The sequence below is a fragment of the Monodon monoceros genome, unplaced genomic scaffold, assembly GCF_005190385.1.
Source record: "Monodon monoceros isolate NGI ecotype Baffin Bay Population unplaced genomic scaffold, NGI_Narwhal_1 Super_Scaffold_2, whole genome shotgun sequence".
Taxonomy (NCBI): domain Eukaryota; kingdom Metazoa; phylum Chordata; class Mammalia; order Artiodactyla; family Monodontidae; genus Monodon; species Monodon monoceros.
The window spans coordinates 6,483,814-6,506,628 of NW_021703776.1; the positions used below are offsets into that span (position 1 = coordinate 6,483,814).

The 22,815-nt window shown below is 49.2% G+C and overlaps 1 protein-coding gene across 1 annotated transcript in view; it reads right to left on the minus strand.

Moving 5' to 3' along the window:
• The window catches only part of VOPP1 (VOPP1 WW domain binding protein), a 101,543-nt gene that overhangs the window by 26,791 nt on the left and 51,937 nt on the right, over positions 1–22,815 (minus strand). The window contains exon 3 of the mRNA XM_029233796.1: positions 2,360–2,437. Within this exon, the coding sequence (XP_029089629.1) occupies positions 2,360–2,437 (78 nt within the window). The remainder of the gene's footprint in view (positions 1–2,359; positions 2,438–22,815) is intronic.

Here is a 22,815-nt window from a genome sequence, read left to right on the forward strand (position 1 = left end):
CCCTCTCTGAGTGCCATGTGCTGGGCCCTTCGCAGGGAAGGCCCTCTTTGAGTGCGATGTGCTGGGCCCTTCGCAGGGAAGGCCCTCTCTGAGTGCAGTGTGCTGGGCCCTTCGCAGGGAAGGCCCTCTCTGAGTGCCATGTGCTGGGCCCTTCGCAGGGAAGGCCCTCTTTGAGTGCGATGTGCTGGGCCCTTCGCAGGGAAGGCCCTCTCTGAGTGCAGTGTGCTGGGCCCTTTGCAGGGCAGGCCCTCTCTGAGTGCAGTGTGCTGGGCCCTTCGCAGGGAAGGCCCTCTCTGAGTGCGATGTGCTGGGCCCTTCGCAGGGAAGGCCCTCTCTGAGGCCCGGTCAGAAGCTGTGCAGCTTTTTCCCCAACGTCTGTGGCATCAGAGGTTGCACGCCTTGTTTCCAGAACACTGGTCTAAAACTCTCCATGTGTCTAGACATCTGTCTGTTTCAGGAGCCCGGCTGCCGTGGGGCCTTCTCCATACCAGACACATAACTGAGAGAAGGAACCCATGGAGCGGAAACCAAGTGTCCTCTGACTGCAGCTGGGGCACCTCAGACTTGCATCTCAAGGTGCTCTCTGGCTGTATCCCCAGTTTAGAAGCTGCTATCTGGTATCAGAATCTCAACTCAAAGAACTCAACCAAACCTTCTGGTATCTGGCACCCCAACCTTGGAGACCTGCCCTCCTTCCACGGCTCTCATGAGATGCCTCTGTGTAGGGACCCACTGGCTCGCTGAGGTGCCCTGACCCTGACAAGTGACGCTGGCCAACAGCTCAGAAGCACCGGCTACCAGCTCAGGGAACGAACGCTTCCAGGGAAGGTCGACAGAAGCTGCTCTAGCAGCCAGGCCCTCAGAGCTCTCCTGGACTTTCCATTTTTCCTTCTTTCTAATCACGTGATGTCTAAACTTTGACACGTTTTCTCGTTTTTTAGGAGCATTTCCACAATCTCATCATCACTCGTCTGGTGTTTCAGGCCAACCTGAAGCACGGCTGATCCCTTTCGGGACCCTCGACCACAAGGCCCCGGGGAGGCAAGTTCTGAGGCGGTGCGTGTGTAAAGCCAGGCAAAGCTCTGAAATGCCCCCTCCCCCGGCCCTCCTCACCCCAGCTTTGGTACCAGTCCCTTCCACCTTGATAGGTACACAGAGGTGTTAACATGTGGAAAATCTCAGGGTAAAAAAGTTCTCCTTCTATTACAGAGTTTGAGGCACTAGCAACTAGGAGGTGGGGAGAAGCCAACACCAGCGTGGCACTGTTCAGGGCCCGATGTGACAGGTGAGTCCAGCCCCCAAATGGCCAAAGCCCCATCAAGGAGGTGGTGATGGTGAGAACGAAAAGAGGGTCTCCTATTAAAAGAAAACGTGGCAGGTGGAGTACCCACTTCCTGCTGACTTCCCTAATCAAACATTAGGAACAGCTGTCAGGAGGCAAAGGCAAAAATCTCACCAAAAATTCAAGTGTCTGCCACCACATGCTCAGGAAAGGCCTTAAAGTCTTTAGACGTCAGGAATGTCAGAATCTGAAACCCATGAAGAAGCTTAAACCTTAAAGCTGGGTCCTAATCCCTCACGGGGTTTGCCTCGAAGACTGTACCTCCGCAGTGGTGCAGAGGAGAGCGTGGCAGGCACAGGAAATGCCCTTTTGGTTTTAGGCAAATCCTTTCCCACACGTACTCTGCCATCTCTGTCATCTGAAGCCTATCTCTTATCTACAGAGTCAAATGAATCTTCAGACAAACCTCTAAACAGGCATCCTCTGAGGGTGGCCACTCACGGGAGGTTCCTCTCCTTAGTGGAAACTCTGCATCCTATCCTTTTAGGACTCTGTCAGCTTTACTCCCTCATTCTCTCCCGAGGTCCAATCTTACAGACTCCAGACAGCTTTTCCAACTTCCCCCAGTAGAGCTGGAAGATGGGCAAGGATGCGGGCTGTCTGTCTGGAAAGTCAGGACTCAGCTGACACAATGCGAATACGGAAGATTTCCAGGCAGTGGAAACTTTATAACGAGATGGGCTGATTCTCTGATTAACACAACTGGCCTCAGCTCCATTTCAGAAATCGGTGGAGGAGCCGCTGAAGGACCAGGCTTCTGTACAGTCCAGCTTCCAAAAGAGTAAGTCTTCTTTCCGAGCCACAAGTCTGTGGAAATGGGGACGAGCTTTCTCCAAACTCCGTGAGCAGAAGTGCTTGACATGAAGCCAGCCCCAACGTACCTGCTCTCTTGAGGCCACCCAGAGACCACGGTGCCTCAGGGGGAGGTGATGTCACCTTGGCTGTGACAAACTGACCGGGCAGAGCCCTGGGGGAGGGCAGGGGGAGCATATGAGACCAGGAAGGGTCGTGACCTACCAAAAATACCAGAGCCTCTGTATGGAGAGGGCACGCACACAGCACCTGGAGCCACAGCAGTCCTCATAAGGGCGGCATCTGTGGGAGAGAGGGCACAGGCCGTCAGCATCCTGCGGAAGAAGGGCCAGACCAGTCGGGAGGTCCAGGCAGACTTCAGTGCAAAGGACAGAACTGCCACCACTGCATTTTAGGAAACTAGCGGAGCTGCGGTAGTCCAAACGGGTGGCCCAAACGGAAGGCGCTGAGAGGGACAGTGTCATGCAAAGCACCTGTCTGCTACATATCCTGTGGGCAGAATCACAGTGGTTTCCTTCCGGGGAGGCCCTGTAACTGGATGACCAAACACCTGCATGAAATCAGAGGGGAGCATCAGAGCGCTGTAGACCCTGCTCAGCGCTGACCCCCGTCAGAAGATGGGAATCTGTACCAACAAGGCCAGCGAGGTCAAGGGCAGAGGTTACGAAGTCAGACAAGTCAGGTGGTTTAGTCCTGGTCTTGCCACTTGCCAGCTGCAGGACTTCTAGCAAGTTATTCAACCGCTGTGAGCCTCAGTTTCCCCATAAGCAAAAGGGGTGGGTGGGCAGGAGCTCCTTACAGCACTGTTTTAAGTCTGAAGGCCAGCATCCTCGTGTGAAGTGCTGACAAGGGCCAGGGCTCCTCACACCTGTCCTGCCCCCGCGATGCTGACACTCACAGCGCTCAGCACCCTCCCTCCCCCAGAAGATCCCTGAGAAAGGCCCTCGCCTTCCCTCCGAGGGCAGGTCCAGAGCAGGGTCCAGGCTCCAAGCGGTTATTTTGGCCTCCTTCAATATTCCCACTCTTCTCCAGCCCCGCCTTCTTTATGAAAAGAGAGGAGCTGTGAAAACGTCTGCACTTTGGTTTTCACAGAGACACTTTCACTAAAGCAATTTCAATCCAAGTGGCAGTGGACTGGGTGTGTGCGAGGGTGGACAAGGCTGTTTCTCAATCATATTAAATGATCACAGAATTGTGATCTAGGTTCCTGGCAATTTTTTTCTTTTAAAAACAAAAAAGTAGTTGGGAGAAATGCACAATTTGATCCAAGACCTTGGACACAATTTGTAGGTAATTCCAATACAAATTGACTTGTTTTATGTAGAAAAATATGTAGAAAATAGCTCCCTATAAAACATTAGTTAAGGGTTTCCCTGATGGCGCAGTGGTTGAGAGTCCGCCTGCTAATGCAGGGGACACGGGTTCGTGCCCCAGTCCGGGAAGACCCCACATGCCGCAGAGCGGCTGGGCCCGTGAGCCGTGGCCGCTGAGCCTGCACGTCCAGAGCCTGTGCTCCGCAATGGGAGAGGCCACAACCGTGAGAGGCCCGCGTACCGCAAAACAAAAACAAAACAAAACAAACAAACAAACAAAAACATTAGTTAAGATGGAGAGTTATGAGTTACAATGGAACTCAGTACACCTGAGCTCCAGCGCTGCTTTTCCTTCTTTGGCTCCTAGGGCTTTACCTCTAGGTTTTTAAACACCCAGCACCCAATCACTGCTAAATCCTCTATCACTTCAAGGACAAATTGAGCTGAGAGACCCCCACTGAACCACTGCCATCACACACACACACACACACACACACACACACACACACACACACACGCTTCTCCACATGATCAGAAGTTTCCCGCCCATTCCTCCCACAGTCCATGAATATCTCATGATTTTGACGAGATGCTCCAATAAGCTGGTGACACAAGCTAATCTGCTTAACTTGACTTAACCAACCAAGATCTAGCAGAGCACTGAAGTGTGCACTTCAAAACACTACTGGTTCCCACAACCCATGCATCTAACAAAAAGTCACTGAAGTGCCACTCTGAACTCGGTCTGTGCTGGGTCCTGGGGGCGGAGCAATGAAAACCCAGACAGAAGTCCCTGCCATGGAGGAGCTTTCTTTCTAGAAGAGGGAGACAAACAACAAGCAAGAAAAACATGAACTGGGTTAGATGGCAGTAAGTTCCACTGCGGTGAAAAATAAAGCAGAAGCCGGCGGATCAGTAGCTCGGGGGAGGGAGTGGCGGATGATACAGTTTAAGACCAGGTGTCGGGGATGATTCACTGAGAGGGTTATGTTAGATTCATGATAAATGTGATAATGTGGTAGAGAGAATTCAGAGAGGGGCCCCAGATTCCTGCCCCCCCCCAGAGTACATGGCCTGCATGATCTCCTGCCCTTAAATGTGGAGGGTCCTGTGAATATGATGGGATGGCCACTCCCATGATTATGGAACATTACATAAGGTGATATGTTGTGTAAGACGGCTGTAGCAGACCGGGGGCTCTCCTGCTGGCTTGAAGAAGAGAGCTAGGACTAAGGGTGATCTCCAAGAGTTGGGTACAACCCCCAGCCAGTCAGCAAGGAAACTGGGACTTCAGTCCTACAACCTCAAGGACAGGAATTCTGCCATCAACCTGAACGAATTTACAAACCACCTCTTGGTTTCAGCTTTGTGATACCTGGAGCAAGGGACCCAACAGTGCTGTGCCCAGACTTGTTATCTATAGGACTTGTAAGATAATAAATACATGTGGCTTCAATCAGCTTAGTCTGTAGTGATCTATTACTCAGCCATGGAGAACTCATACAAATGAGAACGAAGGTTATAGGCTTTGGTCACATCCTACATTCTAGATGGCAGGTCAGTGCTTCACAACTGTCTTATTTAACACACAAGGTAAACATTATCAACCCCATGTTTGAAATAAGCTCAGAAAACAAGGCGCTAGGGATGTCATGCCTCCTCTCAGCCCAGGTCACTGTCTGCTGAAGCCAAGAAAGGATCTGGTCAGTATTTCAGGAAGGCATTTTGCATAGACACTGCCTCTTCAGTGACACTGAGTCTTCTGTCACCAAAGGGCCACTTTCTCAGATCCCACTTGATATTCCTATTCTTCCAGGGCTCTGCTTAACAAGCTGCTGTGGACATCAGCACGAGGGTGTGTCGTGACTGTGCTCACGAACAGTGACCGTGTAAGACTCCACAACCATTTAGCTCATGCAAACAAACCAACTGGAGAGGACTAAGAAGGGCAGTGGAGGGATGCCTAAGAAAGTGAAAGGGGGTGAGAAGGTGTAGAGGGGAAGGTGATGTTTAATGTGGCAGAATTTAAAGTTTCCCAGAAAGCAAACCAAGCCCAGAAGAAACAGGAGGGAAAGGTGGAAATTCGGCAAGACCATGGTAACAGACAATGTGAAGGAAGCATAGAATCCTTGGGTAAATGGCAGGAGGTCCTTGGGATGGAGCCACAGACAGAAATTCAGCAACTTTTTTCTTTTGCGGTACGTGGGCCTCTCACTGTTGTGGCCTCTCCCGTTGCGGAGCACAGGCTCCAGACGCGCAGGCTCAGCGGCCATGGCTCACGGGCCCAGCCGCTCCGCGGCACGCGGGATCTTCCCGGACCGGGGCACGAACCCGTGTCCCCCGCATCGGCAGGCGGACTCTCAACCACTGCGCCACCAGGCAAGCCCCAGCAACCACTCTTTAATAATGCCTGAAGGGGTTCTTGCTTTAACTTGGAACTGCATATTGGCCAAATCACCTACACCATTCCATGCCAAGAACTCTCTACAAGAACTCTCTACAAGAACGTAATCATGAAGACAGAACTAACTTAGTAAGATGTGACATCAGGTAAAAGTATGGTGTTGATTTGGGAAGCACTACCAAAGTTCCCACAATATTATACAACGGAACAGTGTTTTCAACTATCGTGACCCACTAGTCACGATATGATTATGAAATCAAGTTATTGGGCTGTGACATGTATTTTACAAAGGTAAAGATCTTTTTTTAAAAATCAGAGGGCAATCCCACAAAAGAAGTGTTCTGTGAAAAGTACGTTTTGGTCACACATACAGCCACACAGATATACACATTCCTTCAAAGCTACTGCTGTGGAGGCCCCAGGTCAAAAGCGGACAGGCTCAAATTTCTGTTGTATCTAGATGGGCTTCTTTCATCCTCCTGGTAGGTTCTGGGCAGCTGCAGGTCCAAGTCCCCTGACTAGCAGATCACTTCCTGCTGTCAGTGGTGCTGGGCTAAGGGTTCTTTCTGGTCCCCCATGACTTCTGCCTGGGTGACACTGGGTCAGACGGCTGTTGCATTTTTGCTCCTAATTCTACTAGATGACCTGCAGTGATCAAATTCTAGAAGATGCAACTCTCGTTCCCTCTCCAGTGGGAATGCCCCCACTCGTCTGCCTACTATCAACAGCTCTCAATGAGGGCGGGAGGTGGCTGCAGGGGATGGAGAACGCAGATGGCAGACATCTGCAGCTTAGGAGCAGAGAGACTGTGATCTTCCCAACTCAGAACCATTTCTCTCCCATTGTTGTACCACTTTTACTACCAAGATGTTTCCCAGACCCTGACTATGATTAGAGCTGCCCAGCTCTGGGTACAGTGAGGGCTGAAGGGCACCTGGAGTCCATTCCAGCCTGGCAACTGTGAACTTGGTATAAAACAGGAAAGCAGAAACAGGGATAAACATTTAGTGAGGTTTTCTTTTCTTTTTTGTATGTGGGAAACTCTGGAGACCACGCTCAGAAGCTTTGGGAGGTGATGGGAGACACTGGTGATGCAGAGGGACGTTGTCATGACTGAACTGTGTCTCCTCAAAATGCCCGTGTTGAAGCCCTTACCCTCAGTGTGACTGTATTTAAAGATGGGACCTTTAAAGAGGTAAATAAGACTAAATGAGGCCATAAGGGTGGGACCCTAATTTGTTAAAACACGTCCCTTCAGAGTTATATTCATAAGGAAACATTTGCTGCTTTGAAACCTAAGCCCCTGCAGTATACTACAGTGTTCCCATGTTAGAAGAAGCACACAGCACAAGGATCTCCACAAGCTTTTAAACGTATGTAGAGCCTCCTGTCTCGAATTACACACACACACACACACACACACACACACACACACACACACGCACCTCAGCCTAAGAACGAACATTATAAGTATGCTGATTTTTATACAATGGAATACACTCGGCCGTAAGAAAGAATGAAACAATGCCATTTGCAGCGACACGGAAGGACCTAGAGATTATCATACTGAGTGAAGTAAGTCAGAGAGAGAAAGACAAAAATCATATGATATCACTTATATGTGGAATCTAAAATATGACACAGATGAACTTACTTATGAAACAGAAACAGACTCACAGACATAGAAGACAAACTTACGGTTACCGAAGGGGAAAGGGGGTGAGGGAGGGACACAATAGGAGTTTGGGGTTAGCAGATACAAACTACTATGTACAAAATGTAAACAACAAGGTCCTACCATACAGCACAGGGAACTATATTCAATATCCTGTAATAAACCACAATGGAAAGGAATATGAAAAAGAATATGTATATGTATAACTGAATCACTTTGCTGAAACTCACACATTGTAAATCAACTACACGTCAATAAAAAAATGAAAAAAATAAAAACATTTAAGGAAGTATATTGATTTTGAGTTCCTAATTCAAATTACTTCCTGCAGGCAAGATTCAACATCTAAGTGCTCTACCTCTCACTTTTCTGGATCCAAGTTTGGAACACCAGCAGAAACGTGCATTGTCAACTGGTTATCCGCTTTCTTTTCTCAAAACAGAGTGTCCTTTACGCTCTCTTGTTTAGCTGAAGACCCATGCACCCCAAGCACGCTTGTGGCTCATGTGCAGTCCTGGCCTGGCCCCCGATGTGGATGCCGGGGAGTGCCAACCACTCGAAGGGGCACGCAGTTACCCGTGGGGTGACACTGTCACCCCCCTTCTCTCTGCTGCTTTCTTCCAATGAACCTGTTGGTAAATTGGGGCCCTAAGCACACACCTGCTGACATTCCAAACAGCTGTAATTCTGAAAAGAATGTTAAAAGTAGCCAAAATTAGCAGGCAGTCTAGCTACTAAATAAGTCATCATCCAACACACCAGGTCTATTGTTCCCAGTGCCCAAGCCTTGAGGTGGCACTGGTGTTCCAAAGGACGGCTGAAGACTGACTAAGCCCGTGACCTTCACTGTGCTGCATGCAGAACAAATCAGGATGGAGACAACAGAACTGAATTTTCCTTCTCGTTCTACTCTGTGTGCCAGACCCTCAAACCTGCAGTAGAAAGGACATTGCTTTTAACTACTAAATCTACTCCCGGACATATCTAATTATAGGTCTAGGAGTCTGAAACACACACGCCTGCTTTAGAAGAGTGAAAAGAGCATGTACATTAGCAGAAATGGGTCCCTGGAGTTGCTTCCTGTTAAGCAAGTATTCTCCACCGTATCCCAGGATCCAAACACACACTTCTGATAAGGTAAGAAAACGAACGGTCCACTCTGAGCAGGTGTGAATTTGTAATTGGGTACATCACACGGGTAAAATCAGGGTGTGTAGCCTTTCCCCCCCAGGATATGAAAGGTGATGTGGTTCTGACGATGCTTATGTCTAGAAGTATATCTGCCACAAGTTAGAGATTAAATGCAAATATAACACGATGGCCCCTTTGGCAGTTTGCGGAGCCTAAGAAGTAAGCACATGCCGTCTCGGCACTGCCCAGGAGGGGAGCGGTCTGCCCACCAGACACATCCATTCTTAGCCTTCGAGTCACATAAGTCTCAGGAATAGAGAAAGACAGCACATCAAGTCAGGGAGCGTCCAATGTTAATAAAGTTACAAACTCTCTTTAAAAAAATGGCCAACTGTTGCTAAGTAGAGTTTTTCATGTGGCGTAAAATGGTCATTTATATTTAAACTGATTCATGGAAAATCAACTCAGCATCTAGTAGAGCAACTAAACTATGAGTCGAGTCTTCAGGGTGGAAGCCTAGAGATGGAGTTTATGGGGATGGAATTTTTTTTTTTTTTTTGGTGTTAAAGAACGGGACATGGCTGAAACAGAAAACTTCAGGGTTCTAAGTAAATTCCCATCAACCCCATCTCATGCACGAGGCCAATCCTTCCCGCACCTTCTGGGTTAAGTCTCAGCAGACCATGCTCTCCCTTCTATGTATCAGCCAGGACATTTTTTTTTCCTGTCCAATCCCCAGTTTCTTAGCTTGATGGTTGGTCTGGTCTCCTCAATTATATACCGTATGGATCTTGATACCTGGACCTGCTTCTTACGCTGCTTCTATTGTCATCTGCCTTTTCCAAGGCAGGTGCTTAAAGAAGGCTTCCTGAGTTAGAATCAGGGAGTATATTCAAGGTTATCAGAGATTTCCAATTAACCTGTGAGAAACTGGGCTCCTTGAAAAAACTAAACACAGCCCCACAAGGTCAGAGAAAACTCCAAAAGGTAAGTGAAACTCAGGGGCAGCGCCGAGGTTGGCCAGTCCCTCAGCCATACAACACCCTTGGCAGGCGTCCCCTAAGAGCCTGTAGAGCTCTGCCCCTCCTTCCTTATAGGGAGGAACTCACCCCCAGCACATCCTTGACTCACCTTCCCTCTTGACCACCCCACCAGAGGCTGCCCACACCTCCCATGGCCGTTCCAGCAAGAGCCAGCCCTTCAAAATCGGAAGTGGTTCTCATGTTTCTGGAACCTTCTCTCCTCCAGGAAAGCATGCCCAGTTCGGGTAAAATCTTGGTTCCCCATGCTCAGGAAAAATGCCCATTTACTCTCACGACTGCAGTCTTAGACAGTATTAACATTTTTAGCAACCATAACACAGCTGAGTCAGAAGGAACTTTCTGTCAACTAAACTTCCAAGCTTTTCTGAGCCAGTAAGTTCTATCTTCCCATCCTGTACTGGTACAGGGCTTAGGGATCTAAATACAGGATCTTACAGTTATCCATTATAACATTTAAACGTATGGAATCTGGCTCATTATTTTAGCCAGTCAGAATGGGAGCCTCATTCTGTCACTCAAGGCACTCCTAGCTTTCTGTCACTTAAATGAAGAATCAAGCTTTGTTGGGACCCAGGAGTGCATCCAGCCAATTCTATTACTCCTGTCTGCAATGATCACATGGCGATGACTCAGCACGGCAATGTCCACAGACAGCCCCACGGTAAGGTCAGATGCAGGATGAGGCTTGGGCCTGAACAGAAAGTGGAATCTTTTCACATCCTGAACCATAATCCGGAATCCGAGATCTTCCCAAAGTCTGACAGGCTGCCTGGAGTAAGCAAATCAATGGAAGAGAATGAGAGGTCACTCCACATAGAGAGTCCTGGCCTAGCTGCATGGCAATTCAGAGAGGAGACAGCCAGCGGTGTAGGCAGAAAGGGAGGGCCCTGCAGCAGGAGAGGGGGGACGTGCACCCAGGCACGTGGTCCAAACACCACCAGGTGCCCTCTGATCAGCTATCTCAGACAGATCAGTTCACTGCCTGGATATAAAGAAAGCAGAAGTGAATTTTATGGTATTTGAATTATATATTAATTTTAAAAGAGGAAGGAAGGGGCTTCCCTGGTGGCGCAGTGGTTGAGAGTCCGCCTGCCGATGAAGGGGACACGGGTTCATGCCCCGGTCCGGGAAGATCCCACATGCCGCGGAGCGGCTGGGCCTGTGAGCCATGGCCGCTGAGCCTGCGTGTCTGGAGCCTGTGCTCCGCAACGGGAGAGGCCACAACAGTGAGAGGCCTGCGTACCGCAAAAAAAAAAAAAAAAAAAAAAAAAATGAGGAAGGAAGGAAAGGAGGGAGGGAGAGGGAGAAAGAAGGAAAGGAAAGGAAAAGAAAAAGAAAAGAGATGGAGGGCTTCTCTGGTGGCACAGTGGTTAAGAATCTGTCTGCCAATTCAGGGGACACAGGTTCGAGCCCTGGTCCAGGAAGATCCCACATGCAGCGGAGCAACTAAGCCCACGCGCCACAACTACTGAACCTGCGCTCTAGAGCCCGCGCGCCTGGAGCCCGTGCTCCGCAACAAGAGAAGCCACGCACCGCAACGAAGAGCAGCCCCCGCTCGCCACAACTAGAGAGAGCCCGTGCACAGCAACGAAGACCCAATGCAGCCAAAAATAAATAAACTAAATAAATAAAAATTTAAAAAAACTTTAAAAAAGAAAGAGCTGGATGCGATACCCCTCTCCCTACAACCTGAGAATGTGACTGCTACAGCATGCCTTCCATATTTTCATTCAAATCAATTATAAAATAGTGATGATGGAGCCAATGGTCAATTCCATTAAAGACCTTCCTTCCATGGTGGTATTTTACTAATCGTACTTTTATAGGTACAGCTATTACACCAGCCACAAATCTACCTAACTGGCCTGTTTGTTTAGACCAGACTTTCTATCCTATCAGCTGAAATACGGAGTGAGTTGCTATTAAATGTCTTCATGCAACTCGGGCACACTGTCAAGTCACAGATCTCCCCGTCTCACGGTCCCATCGAAAAAATGAGCCCAACCTCACAGGACATTAACAGGCAAACCCAAATTAGTTCCAAATGATCACAAAAGGCCCCTTTAATAATCTCTTTTAGATGATTCTCCCGAAGCCTTCACGTAGGTTCCCTACCACTCTGCGCTGGGTGATGAGCCCACTTTTCATCTTTCGCACGTGCGCTGTTAAAATCTCACCCCAGTAGGCTGCTTGCTTCCTTAGCATACTGACATCCTGGGAATTCCCGCCTCTTCCCTCCTTAAACTAGGTCTCTGTGATCTTCATGACATTTCGGGTTTCCCACTAATTCCCCGAAGCACTCTTCCCGTTCAGATGGATATCAATGTGCCACAGCCATCTCTTTCCCAATATTGAGTCTATCATCCTAAAATATACTTCTCACCACCAATTCTACCTTCCTATAACAAGCTTTTAAAATATTATTTAATGTTTCAATATTTATTTATTTTTAGCCTTATTACGGCCTAACATGGCAGACCATCTCTCCAGCCTTTCCTTAAGGGCCCAAACCTGCCATGGGAAAGTTCTCCATTTGAACGAAGTAGCAGAACCCTCCACCTGTGGGTGTATAACAGGAAAGGAGGCAGCCCGGGAGGAACCTCTGCAGCTTCAGGTGGTCACTCTGTGACGAGCACTCTGGAAAGCAGTGGTTCTCGACCCTGGCTCACATCCCAATTACTGGGCAGTTTTAAGACACGCCTCTGCCTGTGGGTTGGTAATCGCTCCTCAGGTGAGTCTAGGACACAGTCGGGAAAGAGAACCACCCGCTTGTCGGTGTTTCCTCTCGGGGCACCGGGCGGGAACATAGCAGGGGAGGAGACGCTGTTTTGGCTTTCCTGATCGGTTTTTTTAAAAAACAGTTCTACTGAAGTATAACTGATATACAAACAACTGTACATATTTAATAGGTACAATATGTTGAGTTTGGACCCACACAAACCCGTGACACCATCATCACACAAGAGGTAATAGACATATTCTCAAAAGTTTCAATATTGAATATCTGTGAGAAAAAGTCATTTCAAAAGAACTTTCGGGCTTCCCTGGTGGCGCAGTGGTTAAGAATCCGCCTGCCAGTGCAGGGGACACGGGTTCGAGCCCTGTCCGGGAAGATCCCACGTGCCACGGAGCAACTAGGCCCATACGCCACAACTACCGAGCCTGCACTCTAGAGCCAGTGAGCCACAACTACTGAGCCCACGTGCCACAACTACTGAAGGCCATGAGCCTAGAGCCCATGCTCCGCAACAAGAGAAGCCACTGCAACGAGAAGCCCACGCACCACAACGAAGAGTAGCCCCCGCTCACCGCAACTAGAGAAAGCCCGTGCGCAGCAACAAAGACCCAACGCAGCCAAAAATAAATATATTAAATAAATAAAATTTTAAAAAAAAGAACTTTCATCTCTCCAATCACAGGTTTTAGACCTTATACGTGTCTGGCTGTCAAGTCAAAAACTTCACAGATCTGAGGATGAACTGACGGTTCTTTCTGTCAATCTCAGCTGACAATTCATAGGTCTGAATATTTTCCTTCCAGTCTGACTTGATTTCCCTAACAGGCGGGGATGTGCCCGTCTGTGGAAACAGATGGTTAGAGTTTGATGACCTTTTAACACTCCATGGCAAAGTCACATATCTATGGGCTCTAAAGAGAGGACCACAGTGGCTCTGATGAGACCCGATCTTGAGCCTTTGGGGGTTGGGAGGACAGGTGCCCTGGGAGTCATTCCTCCAGAGACACATCTTTTACCAGAAAACATCTCAAACTGGAATAAACCAAAATTGCTCGTACTTAGGGTGGCTTATGGGATTTACATAGGGAAATTCCACTCTACTTCTTCCACGGAGAAAGTATTATAAGTGCTTATTATAAGCCCTAAAATTAACAGACCAAATAGGTTAGAAAGTGCTCATTTCCTTGCCATTTTAACCCTTGAACAGCTGCTGCCTCCAAGCCCAGCTGCCCCCGGAGCTGAGTGAGCGGACGAGGAAAGATGGCCTAGACGCTTTCCCATGACTGCTGACCTTCGCTGGCTCCAGATTTTGAAACTCTGCCCTTGTGTTTCTGGGGTAGAGGTTTCTCCTCTTCCTCCTTTCAGTAAACTGCTGATCATTTAATATCGGTTCTATTCAACTCTAACCTGGAAAACAAGAAACTTATCCTTCTATAGCTTGGGTTTGATTAACCCTCAAGTTAAAAAATAAACGCTGGTCAGTGAGGTAATACTGAACATGAAAAACAGAAGTCCTCCTGTGATCTTATAGAATTGAAACCTGATACTAGGTTGCATTTCACTGAAATAACACAAGTAAGGCAAATATAAATGGCATGATGAGTGTGGCCATGAGCTCTGGAAAGCAGACAGACTCCAGTCCCCATTAGCTCAAAAATCTAGAAACCTGGATTCAGGCTGACACCCGGCTGACTTTCTCAGCTTGACTTTTACTTGAGTTCGTTTAACTTTCCTTACCTGCTCAGAACTCTCAAATCTACATTCTGTCCGTGGACCCTCCTGAGCTGCAGAAGCAAAGCCCCACTGCCTGGATGCTCTGCAAGAACTTCAGCTCACCACCCCCCTCTCCCCGTTCTGCGAAACCCCTCGCTGAACCCGTCCTCTGCACACTCTCTCACTGTCTGCCAAGCAGAGGCCACTCTTCAGCCCCACACTGATGCTTCTGAGATACACTGGAGCCCACCGACTGGTCTCTCAGCCCATCTTCACTGAAAGAGACCCTCCACACTGTGCCCTTACTACACAGCAACCTCCTTAGCTCCAGTCTCCACCTCCCAGCCCAGTGCTGTGCCAGCAGCCTTCTGAGAGGCCAAGCTGGTGCTCTTGCCTTGCTTTGTGCGGAAAGAAGTCTCAGCTCCTCAGAAGGACATTCAAGGCCCCTCCCCCTCCTTATTCATCTCAGCCCCTGCCGTAGGCAGGGCAGCCTACACTCCAGCCTTGTGCTGCCCCAAATACACTCTCACTAGAGCCTCTGAAACTGCTCGTCAGCCGTCACAGATCAGCTCCGTGAGGTCTTTCTCAGCACCATCCCCTCGTCCTCCCCGCCAGGCCAGGATCCTCCCTTTGCTGGGTCTCCAGCTCTGACCACGTACAATATTTGTTCACCGTTAAAGGCATCTATAGATCCGCCACCAGACCATGAGCTCAAGAGCAATCCTATCTCATTCCTCTATGTATAGCCCAGGTGCCTACCATGGTTCCCGGCACATCATATGTGTCTGCCTTCAGCGGAAGGGATGTCGCAGCAGGAGGAGACTCCCTAGGATGAGACAACACATAACTAACAAGAGCCCAGAGTACAAAGTGTCCTCTGATCACGGTGTTACACCCGGTGGTGCTGAGGACGGTCGAAAGCAGCCGCTCTCACACCCTGATGGCCGATTATATCATGACAACGTTTGGGAACCTAACAGCATTTATTAAAATACGAAACAAGCATAACCTTTGCTTCAGCAATTCTATTTCTGCAAATCCATCTCACAACAAGATGAGTTCTAGTACGTGTAGGAAGGTGTTTAGTGACTACGGGGACGTATCAGAATCCTTTCTCCAAGCTCCGGGGACCAGATATGTGGAGACTGAGAACTGTCTGGATTCATGAATTATAAGATATGTAACCACGTGCTATATAACATTACCAGCAGAAATCTGCACTGCAATACACAAAACATCTGTTAAAGTTCTCAAACAAGAAGGCCGTTAGCCTGAGGGGGCTCTGACAGTTGTGTTGCCTTTGGAAGCAAACTGAAACCTAAGGCAGAGTGGATTCCTGTGAATGCCTCACGTTGGGAAGGAAACCAATGACCGACAGCCAACAGGACTTTCCCAGACTAGGCAATCTCTTAAACTGTAGCCAAGCAAATCACTTCCTTGTTCGATTCTCTATAAACACCTCGCCCCTGGCTTCTGGCGGTGGAATGTTCATCACTGCCCAATGTGAATTGATGTTTCCTCAAATAAACTCTTGAAAACTTTAATATGCCTCAGTTTATATTTTAGCACATCCTACTAAATGGAATTCTAAAAAGAATTTTAAAAGCCTCGTGTTGTCCAAATCCATTCCTGCTACCAATTATTAAAAAATTTGTTTATGATCACTGTCTCAAATTCTGGAATAACAGGTAAGGATATGCAGACCTCCAGTAGTAAAAACAAAACAAAAGTGGCACTACCTGAATGTACAATGATTATAATGGAATGTGTAAATGAACTATGGTACCTCCCCAGGGAACACTCTGTCATTAAGAAAAACAATGAGGTTGCTTTGTATACTGATTTAGAAGAAGATTTATAATCTATAGTTAAGGGGAAAAAATCCAGTTACAGAATATATAGAGAAACATGACATTTTAGAGGCTGTCTTAGTCTGTTCCGGCTGCTATAACGAAATACCACCGACTGGGTGGCTTACAAACTTCTCACAGTTCTGGGGGCTGGGAGGTCCAAGATCAAGTTCATGGTCGTGTTTTGGTGAGGGCCCCCTTCTGGTTCACAGCCTGTGTCCTCACATGGTGGATGGCGCAAGGGAGCCCTCTGGAGGCTCTTTTACAAGAGCATGAATCCCATTTACAAAGGCTCCACCCTCAGGACCTCAGCTCCTCCCAAAGTCCTTACTTCCTAATACTATCACCTTTGGGGGTTAGGACTCCACATGTGAATTTGGGCGGGACACAAATATTCAGACCACAACAGGGGTCTAGCGATCTGAAAGGGGGATGACGGTGAAACCTTTCTCCCTGTTCTAAGGACACGAAAATGCCCCCAACTTACACCAGCAGTCTTCAATGAGAAGCCCAACAACAAGGAGTGAGGGAGGAGAAGAATTCTTCTTTAGAGTATCTGTCCCCAGACCAGACACCTCCCCCTCCCCAGGCTGCTTCCAAAGGCTGTGCTCAGCTGCTTCACCAGCTGAAGCCCCCCCTCCCCTGCCCCACCCTGCACACACCTCAGGCTCCCCAAGCTGCTGGGGAGCTGGGCACAGAGGGCGCAGGGCACCGGGCCCAGGTCACAACACAGCCTGCTACTGCTCGGGGGGACCTTGTGTCGCAGGGCCCCTGAACTAACCTTGGCACCAACCTCCTAGCTGGATGCGGGCTCTGCAAAGCCTGAATCTGGGATCTTGATCTGACACCTGCAAACACTTCACCCATTCACACCATTAATTATTCACAGCCGAGAAATGAACCCAGAAAGAAAGACACGATAAACCAGGGTAATGGGAGTACTTTGAAAGAAGCTCCAACACTCCAATGGGAAACTTGGGCACAGGGCCTGAGAATGGCCTGGTCGAAACCGATAGCCAGAGGAGGGCAGTGCTGGAAGGAACTGGCCCTTCCTAGAGCTGCAGGAGGTGGGCCTGAGGCCTGCCTCTGTGTCTCTACTCCCAGGGTTGGTACACGCTCACTCCCTCCCCCGTAGCGGTGCTGTGCACGTAACAGGTACTCAACAAAGCACACACCAGGGTCATCAGTGCATGACCCTGATGTGTGTCCTCACTGTTTCATGTATCCTGTCTTCCTTTTATATGTCTGACCAAAGTGCTTTCCGACCATCTGTTCCCTTTCACTCTCTCCCTTGAGCTGGGCAGTTGGGGATTCCCTCAAGTCTCAGTGGAGATGATTAAGACAAGCGTCCCCACATTCTCTCCTTCAGTGGTACTTAGAGCTGAACCAGAAACTAGAATAAGTGTGCAAACACAACACCCAGGACCCAAATGCCCTGCAGCTCTGTTCCATCCACGGGGCGGCCAGAGGTGTGACCCAGTCAGACAATAAGACCCCTGAAGACACTGTGGGCCCAGGTGGGTGCTTAGCATCTCCTGCGGTCGATTACTTCATTTGTAAAACTAGGTAGGGAGGGTCTTAAGGTTTCCTTAGTATTCCAGGAGAATATAGGTAAATCAAGGACCCCCTTTGGGTCCTTTCCCACTGGTCAGCTCTACAGAGAGCCACTGGTTCATCTTGTTTTTAAATCACTGGTGTCTAGTTAAGAAGACCCAACCCATTTCTAACTTACCCTCAATTTTCTGGAAGGAATTACCAGATCCAATTCCATTCATAAAGAACAGGAAACAGGCACATCTAAATCACCAGCTTTCTCTGGCTTGTTTAAAATCAAATGAAAACAGTCATGGTTTAAGTAAGCATCCATGTACCTGACTGCCACGAAGGCCCAGTTCAGCACCTAATAAGAGGCCTCAGGAACCTCACAGTCTGGAGCAGGGAGTGGTCACAGGCTCCCAGATCCATTCCACCATCTGACTGTGTGATTAACATCTCCTCCCCACTGTTGTGTCAATACTAAGACCTGCAGAAGAAAGATGACTCACTGCTTAGAAAGGAAATGTTAGGTGATTGCTTTGTACTTGGCAAGCAAGGTTGGACCCTTAATGCGCTAAAATCCATCTCTTACCTGTACCCTTGTCTCTGCTACAACACATAAGCCTGCTTGGTCGTTCATTGTTTGTTCTCTATGCTCTAAATTATTCTGCACAGCCAGCCAGAGGATGTCATAGAATTAAGCAGTGTAAGACCTTGGAGATTATATAGCCCAGGAAGTTGGGGCCCAGAAAGGTTAAGAGATTTCATCGAGATCACAGAGCAACCTAACGGCAGAGCAGGGCTAGAGGTCTCTTGACATTAGGTCCCTAAAACAATTTCCATCACTGAAGAATGACAGTGAGTCACTCTTTCCTTCCCCAACCCTGCTCCAGGCCACCACGTGTGAGTTACTAAATGAGTACCGAGTGCTTTCCATGTGCCTGACAGTGTGTCAGCACAGAAGATAGAACTCGTGCCCTCAACGAACCCCCAGTCTAGGGAGGAAACAATGGATGTTTTATTTCAGCAACAGTAAGTCCGAGGACGGAGCGTGGTACCAAAGGACGAGAAGGACACAGGTCCCTCAGCTGAAACGGAGGGAAAAGAAGGAAGGGGAGGAGAGAGGGGCCACCCTCAAAAGCTCTCGGAAGAGTATACACGTAGCGTGCTCAGAAAAGTCCACTGTGTGCCGTAAGCACTCAATGAATGTCAGCTGTTATTATTCTTAGTCTTTGTATTACGATTAATTCCCGGACAATTTCCTCACCGCCGTGGAGGGCTCCACCTCAGCTACAGTCTGGGAAAACTCAGGGACACGCTCTGCTCTGTCTTGGTCTGAGGGAGACACGGAAGCATGGGTGGCTCCCAGTGAGTGCTGGCGGGTGCGCCAGGGCACTGACGTCCTTCCACCACCGTGAACTTTGGAGAAGGCCCTGAGGTCCCTGGGCCCCATACTTGGAGACTCACACGAGTCCAAGCGGCCGACATAGACTCAGCACCCTCCGCCTTCCACCTGGTTCTGCCTCCCACCTCTGCCCTTGGACACTCACATCCTTCCGTGGACGGCGGCTGTGGGCAAGCGAGCCTCGGGGCTACAGATCTCAGCAGAAAGTGTGACATTTCTCATCGACAGAGAGACACTGCTCCTGATCTGAGAGGCCCCCTCTGCCCACGAGGGGGTTGACTGTGGCCGTGGTGGTCCACCAGGGCCCCTCTGGACACTGGAGACAAGCGGAAGGGCCCTCCCAGAATCACCAGGCGCGTACCCCACAGTGAGACAGGTTCGCCTAGCCCTCCTGCCTCTCTCTGGGGCAGCAGTGCCCATATCTAAAGTCAGGGGTCCCATCTGGTCACCTCTGGACACAGACCCACTGACCCTCTCCAAGCCACCAGGAAACTGCAAAGATCAGTGATGATTATAGACGCTAGGGACGCGCAGGGCAGTATCTACCCTCTCAGAAACTGAATGTGGTAGTGACCATGACCACAGCCACGGGACCCCAAGAACCAAGGCGTAGAGGCCAAGGGGTCTGCTGGCGAGAGCAGCTGAAGCACAGCCAGCCCCGTGCCCCGTGCCTGCCCTCCTGCACACGCAGGAGCGGAGCCCTGGGTGCACCTCCCAGCAGGACAGGCGTTCCCGCCAGCCACCAGGGCATCGAAGTGCTCCAGGATGTGACACTGCACTGGGACTCTTCCCTGACAACTGCCACCTTGGTCTGCAGTGCCCTCTGGACTCTGAACACACAGGAAGGAAGCCAGGCCCTACAGACGTGTGTAGCCCTGCGCGGCCAGCGGCAAGGACTCCCCAGCAGGCCCGTCCCCATCTGCTCACCTCGCCCGCCCCTGCAGCAGACAGAGGGGCTGAATGAGCAAGTCCTTGGCCCAAGAACAACTCAAGTCGAGAATGAAAGCAAAGGGACGGGACTGGTGAGGCCACGTGAGCCCCCTGCTATTTTTAAATCACACTGTTGCTAAGAGGACGTATCCAGTAAGCCCAGAACGAAAGCACAAAAAACGTACATTTTAGGACTTCCCTGGTGGTGCAGGGAATCTGCCTGCCAATGCAGGGGACACGGGTTTGAGCCCTGGTCCGGGAAGATCCCACATGCTGCAGAACAACTAAGCCTGTGCGCCACAACTACTGAGCCTGTGCTCTAGAGCCCACGAGCCGCAACTACTGAGTCCACGAGCCACAACTACTGAAGCCTGCACTCTACAGCCCGCGAGCCACAACTACTGAGCCCATAAGCCAAAACTACTGAGCCCCCATGCTGCAACTACTGAAGCCTGCACGCCTAGAGCCTGTGCTCTGCAACAAGAGAAGCCACTGCAATAAGAAGCCCACGCACCGCAAGGAAGAGTAGCCCCCACTCGCCGCAACTAGAGAAAGCCCGTGCACAGCAATGAAGACCCAACACAACCAAAAAACAAAAAAAGGTACATTTTAATTAAAAGCTTTTGAGGGCTTCCTTGGTGGCGCAGTGGTTGAGAGTCCGCCTGCCGATGCAGGGGACACGGGTTCATGCCCCGGTCCGGGAGGGTCCCACATGCCGCAGAGCGGCTGGGCCCGTGAGCCATGGCCGCTGAGCCTGCGTGTCTGGAGCCTGTGCTCCGCAACGGGAGAGGCCACAACAGTGAGAGGCCTGCGTACCGCAAAAAAAAAAAAAGCTTTTGAAAGCTCAGCCTGTAGATAGGAAAGAAAGGTAGTGAAGGACAGATGGAAAGAAAAAAATCATAGGAAAGAGGGTTGAAATATGTGTTGCTTCTCTGTTCAGATTCCAAAGGGACTTTTTCTTCAAAAATGAAAATACATTTTGCTTGTACATATACATATTCCATAAATGAACAAATTAAAGAAATCAAAAACCTTGATGAAGGGAGAGGGCAGACAGAGATACAGTTTGGATCAACAAACCAATCAGGGGAGAGTCATTTTACACGTCCAGGTAGCTACAGTGGAAACCTAATTATCTTTTTTAAAAAATTAGCCTCTAGTAGCTTGATGACTACAATGCTAGAATGAAATTCAGGAACATGAAGACAGACAGGGCTTCCCTGGTGGCACAGTGGTTGAGAGTCCGCCTGCCGATGCAGGGGACACGGGTTCGTGCCCTGGTCTGGGAAGATCCCACATGCCACAGAGCGGCTGGGCCCGTGAGCCATGGCCGCTGAGCCTGCGCGTCCGGAGCCTGTGCTCCGCAACGGGAGAGGCCACAACAGTGAGAGGCCCGCGTACCACAAAAAAAAAAAAAAAAAAAAAAAAAAAGACAGACAAAGGAAGCAGAAGGAGTGTCTACTTCTGGGACTTTTGGTGAGTCAAATGAAATTAGATTTCAAAAGCAAGAGTAAAATCTGTAAAACAAGTGTGTGACCTGCATGTTCTCTCTCCAGTGTGCTCCATGGTAAGTTATAAGCACAAAACAGAGGTGTTGTTTGTAACATGTTTTTCCACAGGGGGAAACCCTCAAACAGAATAAAAATACCATCTTGAGTCAACATATCTTTCAGGAATTATCTATCTAGGAGAATCTTACACAAAGCACTTTGCCCAGAAGAAATGGAAGGTAGAATATACCAGGAATATATTTGTTAAATGAGATCTGTCATAACTCATGATTTTTCAATTTAATGTTAAAGGTGCTTCAAAATATTAACTGGTCGGTCACACATTATTGTGTCCCAGCTCCCTGGGGCACAGCACCACCCCTGACCTGCACCACCGGACCCCAACAGCCGGCATGTGGCAGACACTCAACAGGCATTGGGGGATTGAATGAAGGAGGTGTAGCATCCGGCTCCTCGAGCAGTAAGCACGTGGCACCGGACGTGTGTCCAGAGGCAGGTCTGGTGTGCCATGCAGACCACAGTGCTGGACCTTGATGCCCGGGCCCCCAGCAAGGGCAAGCTTGGGCTGTAAGCGAGTCTCCTTTACCTGCACCACCATCTGTGCCACGTCCACAGAAACCACGATGGGGTTGGCTTCCGGGAACGACACACAGGCGCAAGTGCTTCTAGCCTAGGTTGTGATCGGTCTGCGGCTGGTATCTAGCCTGCAGCAAATCGATCCTTGAGCAACGAAAGCTGGGACAGAGTAGAATACATCTAACTCACTGCTCCTGACTCCCCTTGGATATAAGCACTCCATTGCCCCAGCTTGATGGAAAGCAGGGAGACGAGTTTTCACATGCTAAATGGAGCGGACGGTAAAAAGCAGCTCTTCTGCCAACAGCACACTGAGCCCGTGGGTGTGTCAGGACACCAACACGCCTCAAGGGTAGAGGCAAGTGGCAAGGTCGGTTTGTGTAAGAACCAACCTTGTGTGCATACACAGCACAGATGCAAGCTACGCTTGGGTGTGCATACATCTGCATATGATTTCCGTGCTGACCATGCACAGGCCCTGGACTACAACCCAGAAGGCCAACACTCATGTTCACAGTTCACGAGGAAGCTAACTGAGGAAGGTCAAAGGGCTAGGAAATGATGGAGCAGTGATGGAAACGTCTGGAACTGGACAAAGGTAGTGACCTCACAACACTATGACTATACTATATGCCACCGCGCTGTTCACTTCAAAATGGTTAATTCTGTGATGTAAATTTCACCTGTTTTTTTTTTAATTGAAGTATAGTTGATTTACAATGTTGTGTTTCAGGTGGACAGCAAAGTAATTGTTATGCATATATGTGTGTGTGTATATATATATATATATATATACATACACACACACATATATATATACACACATATATAAATAT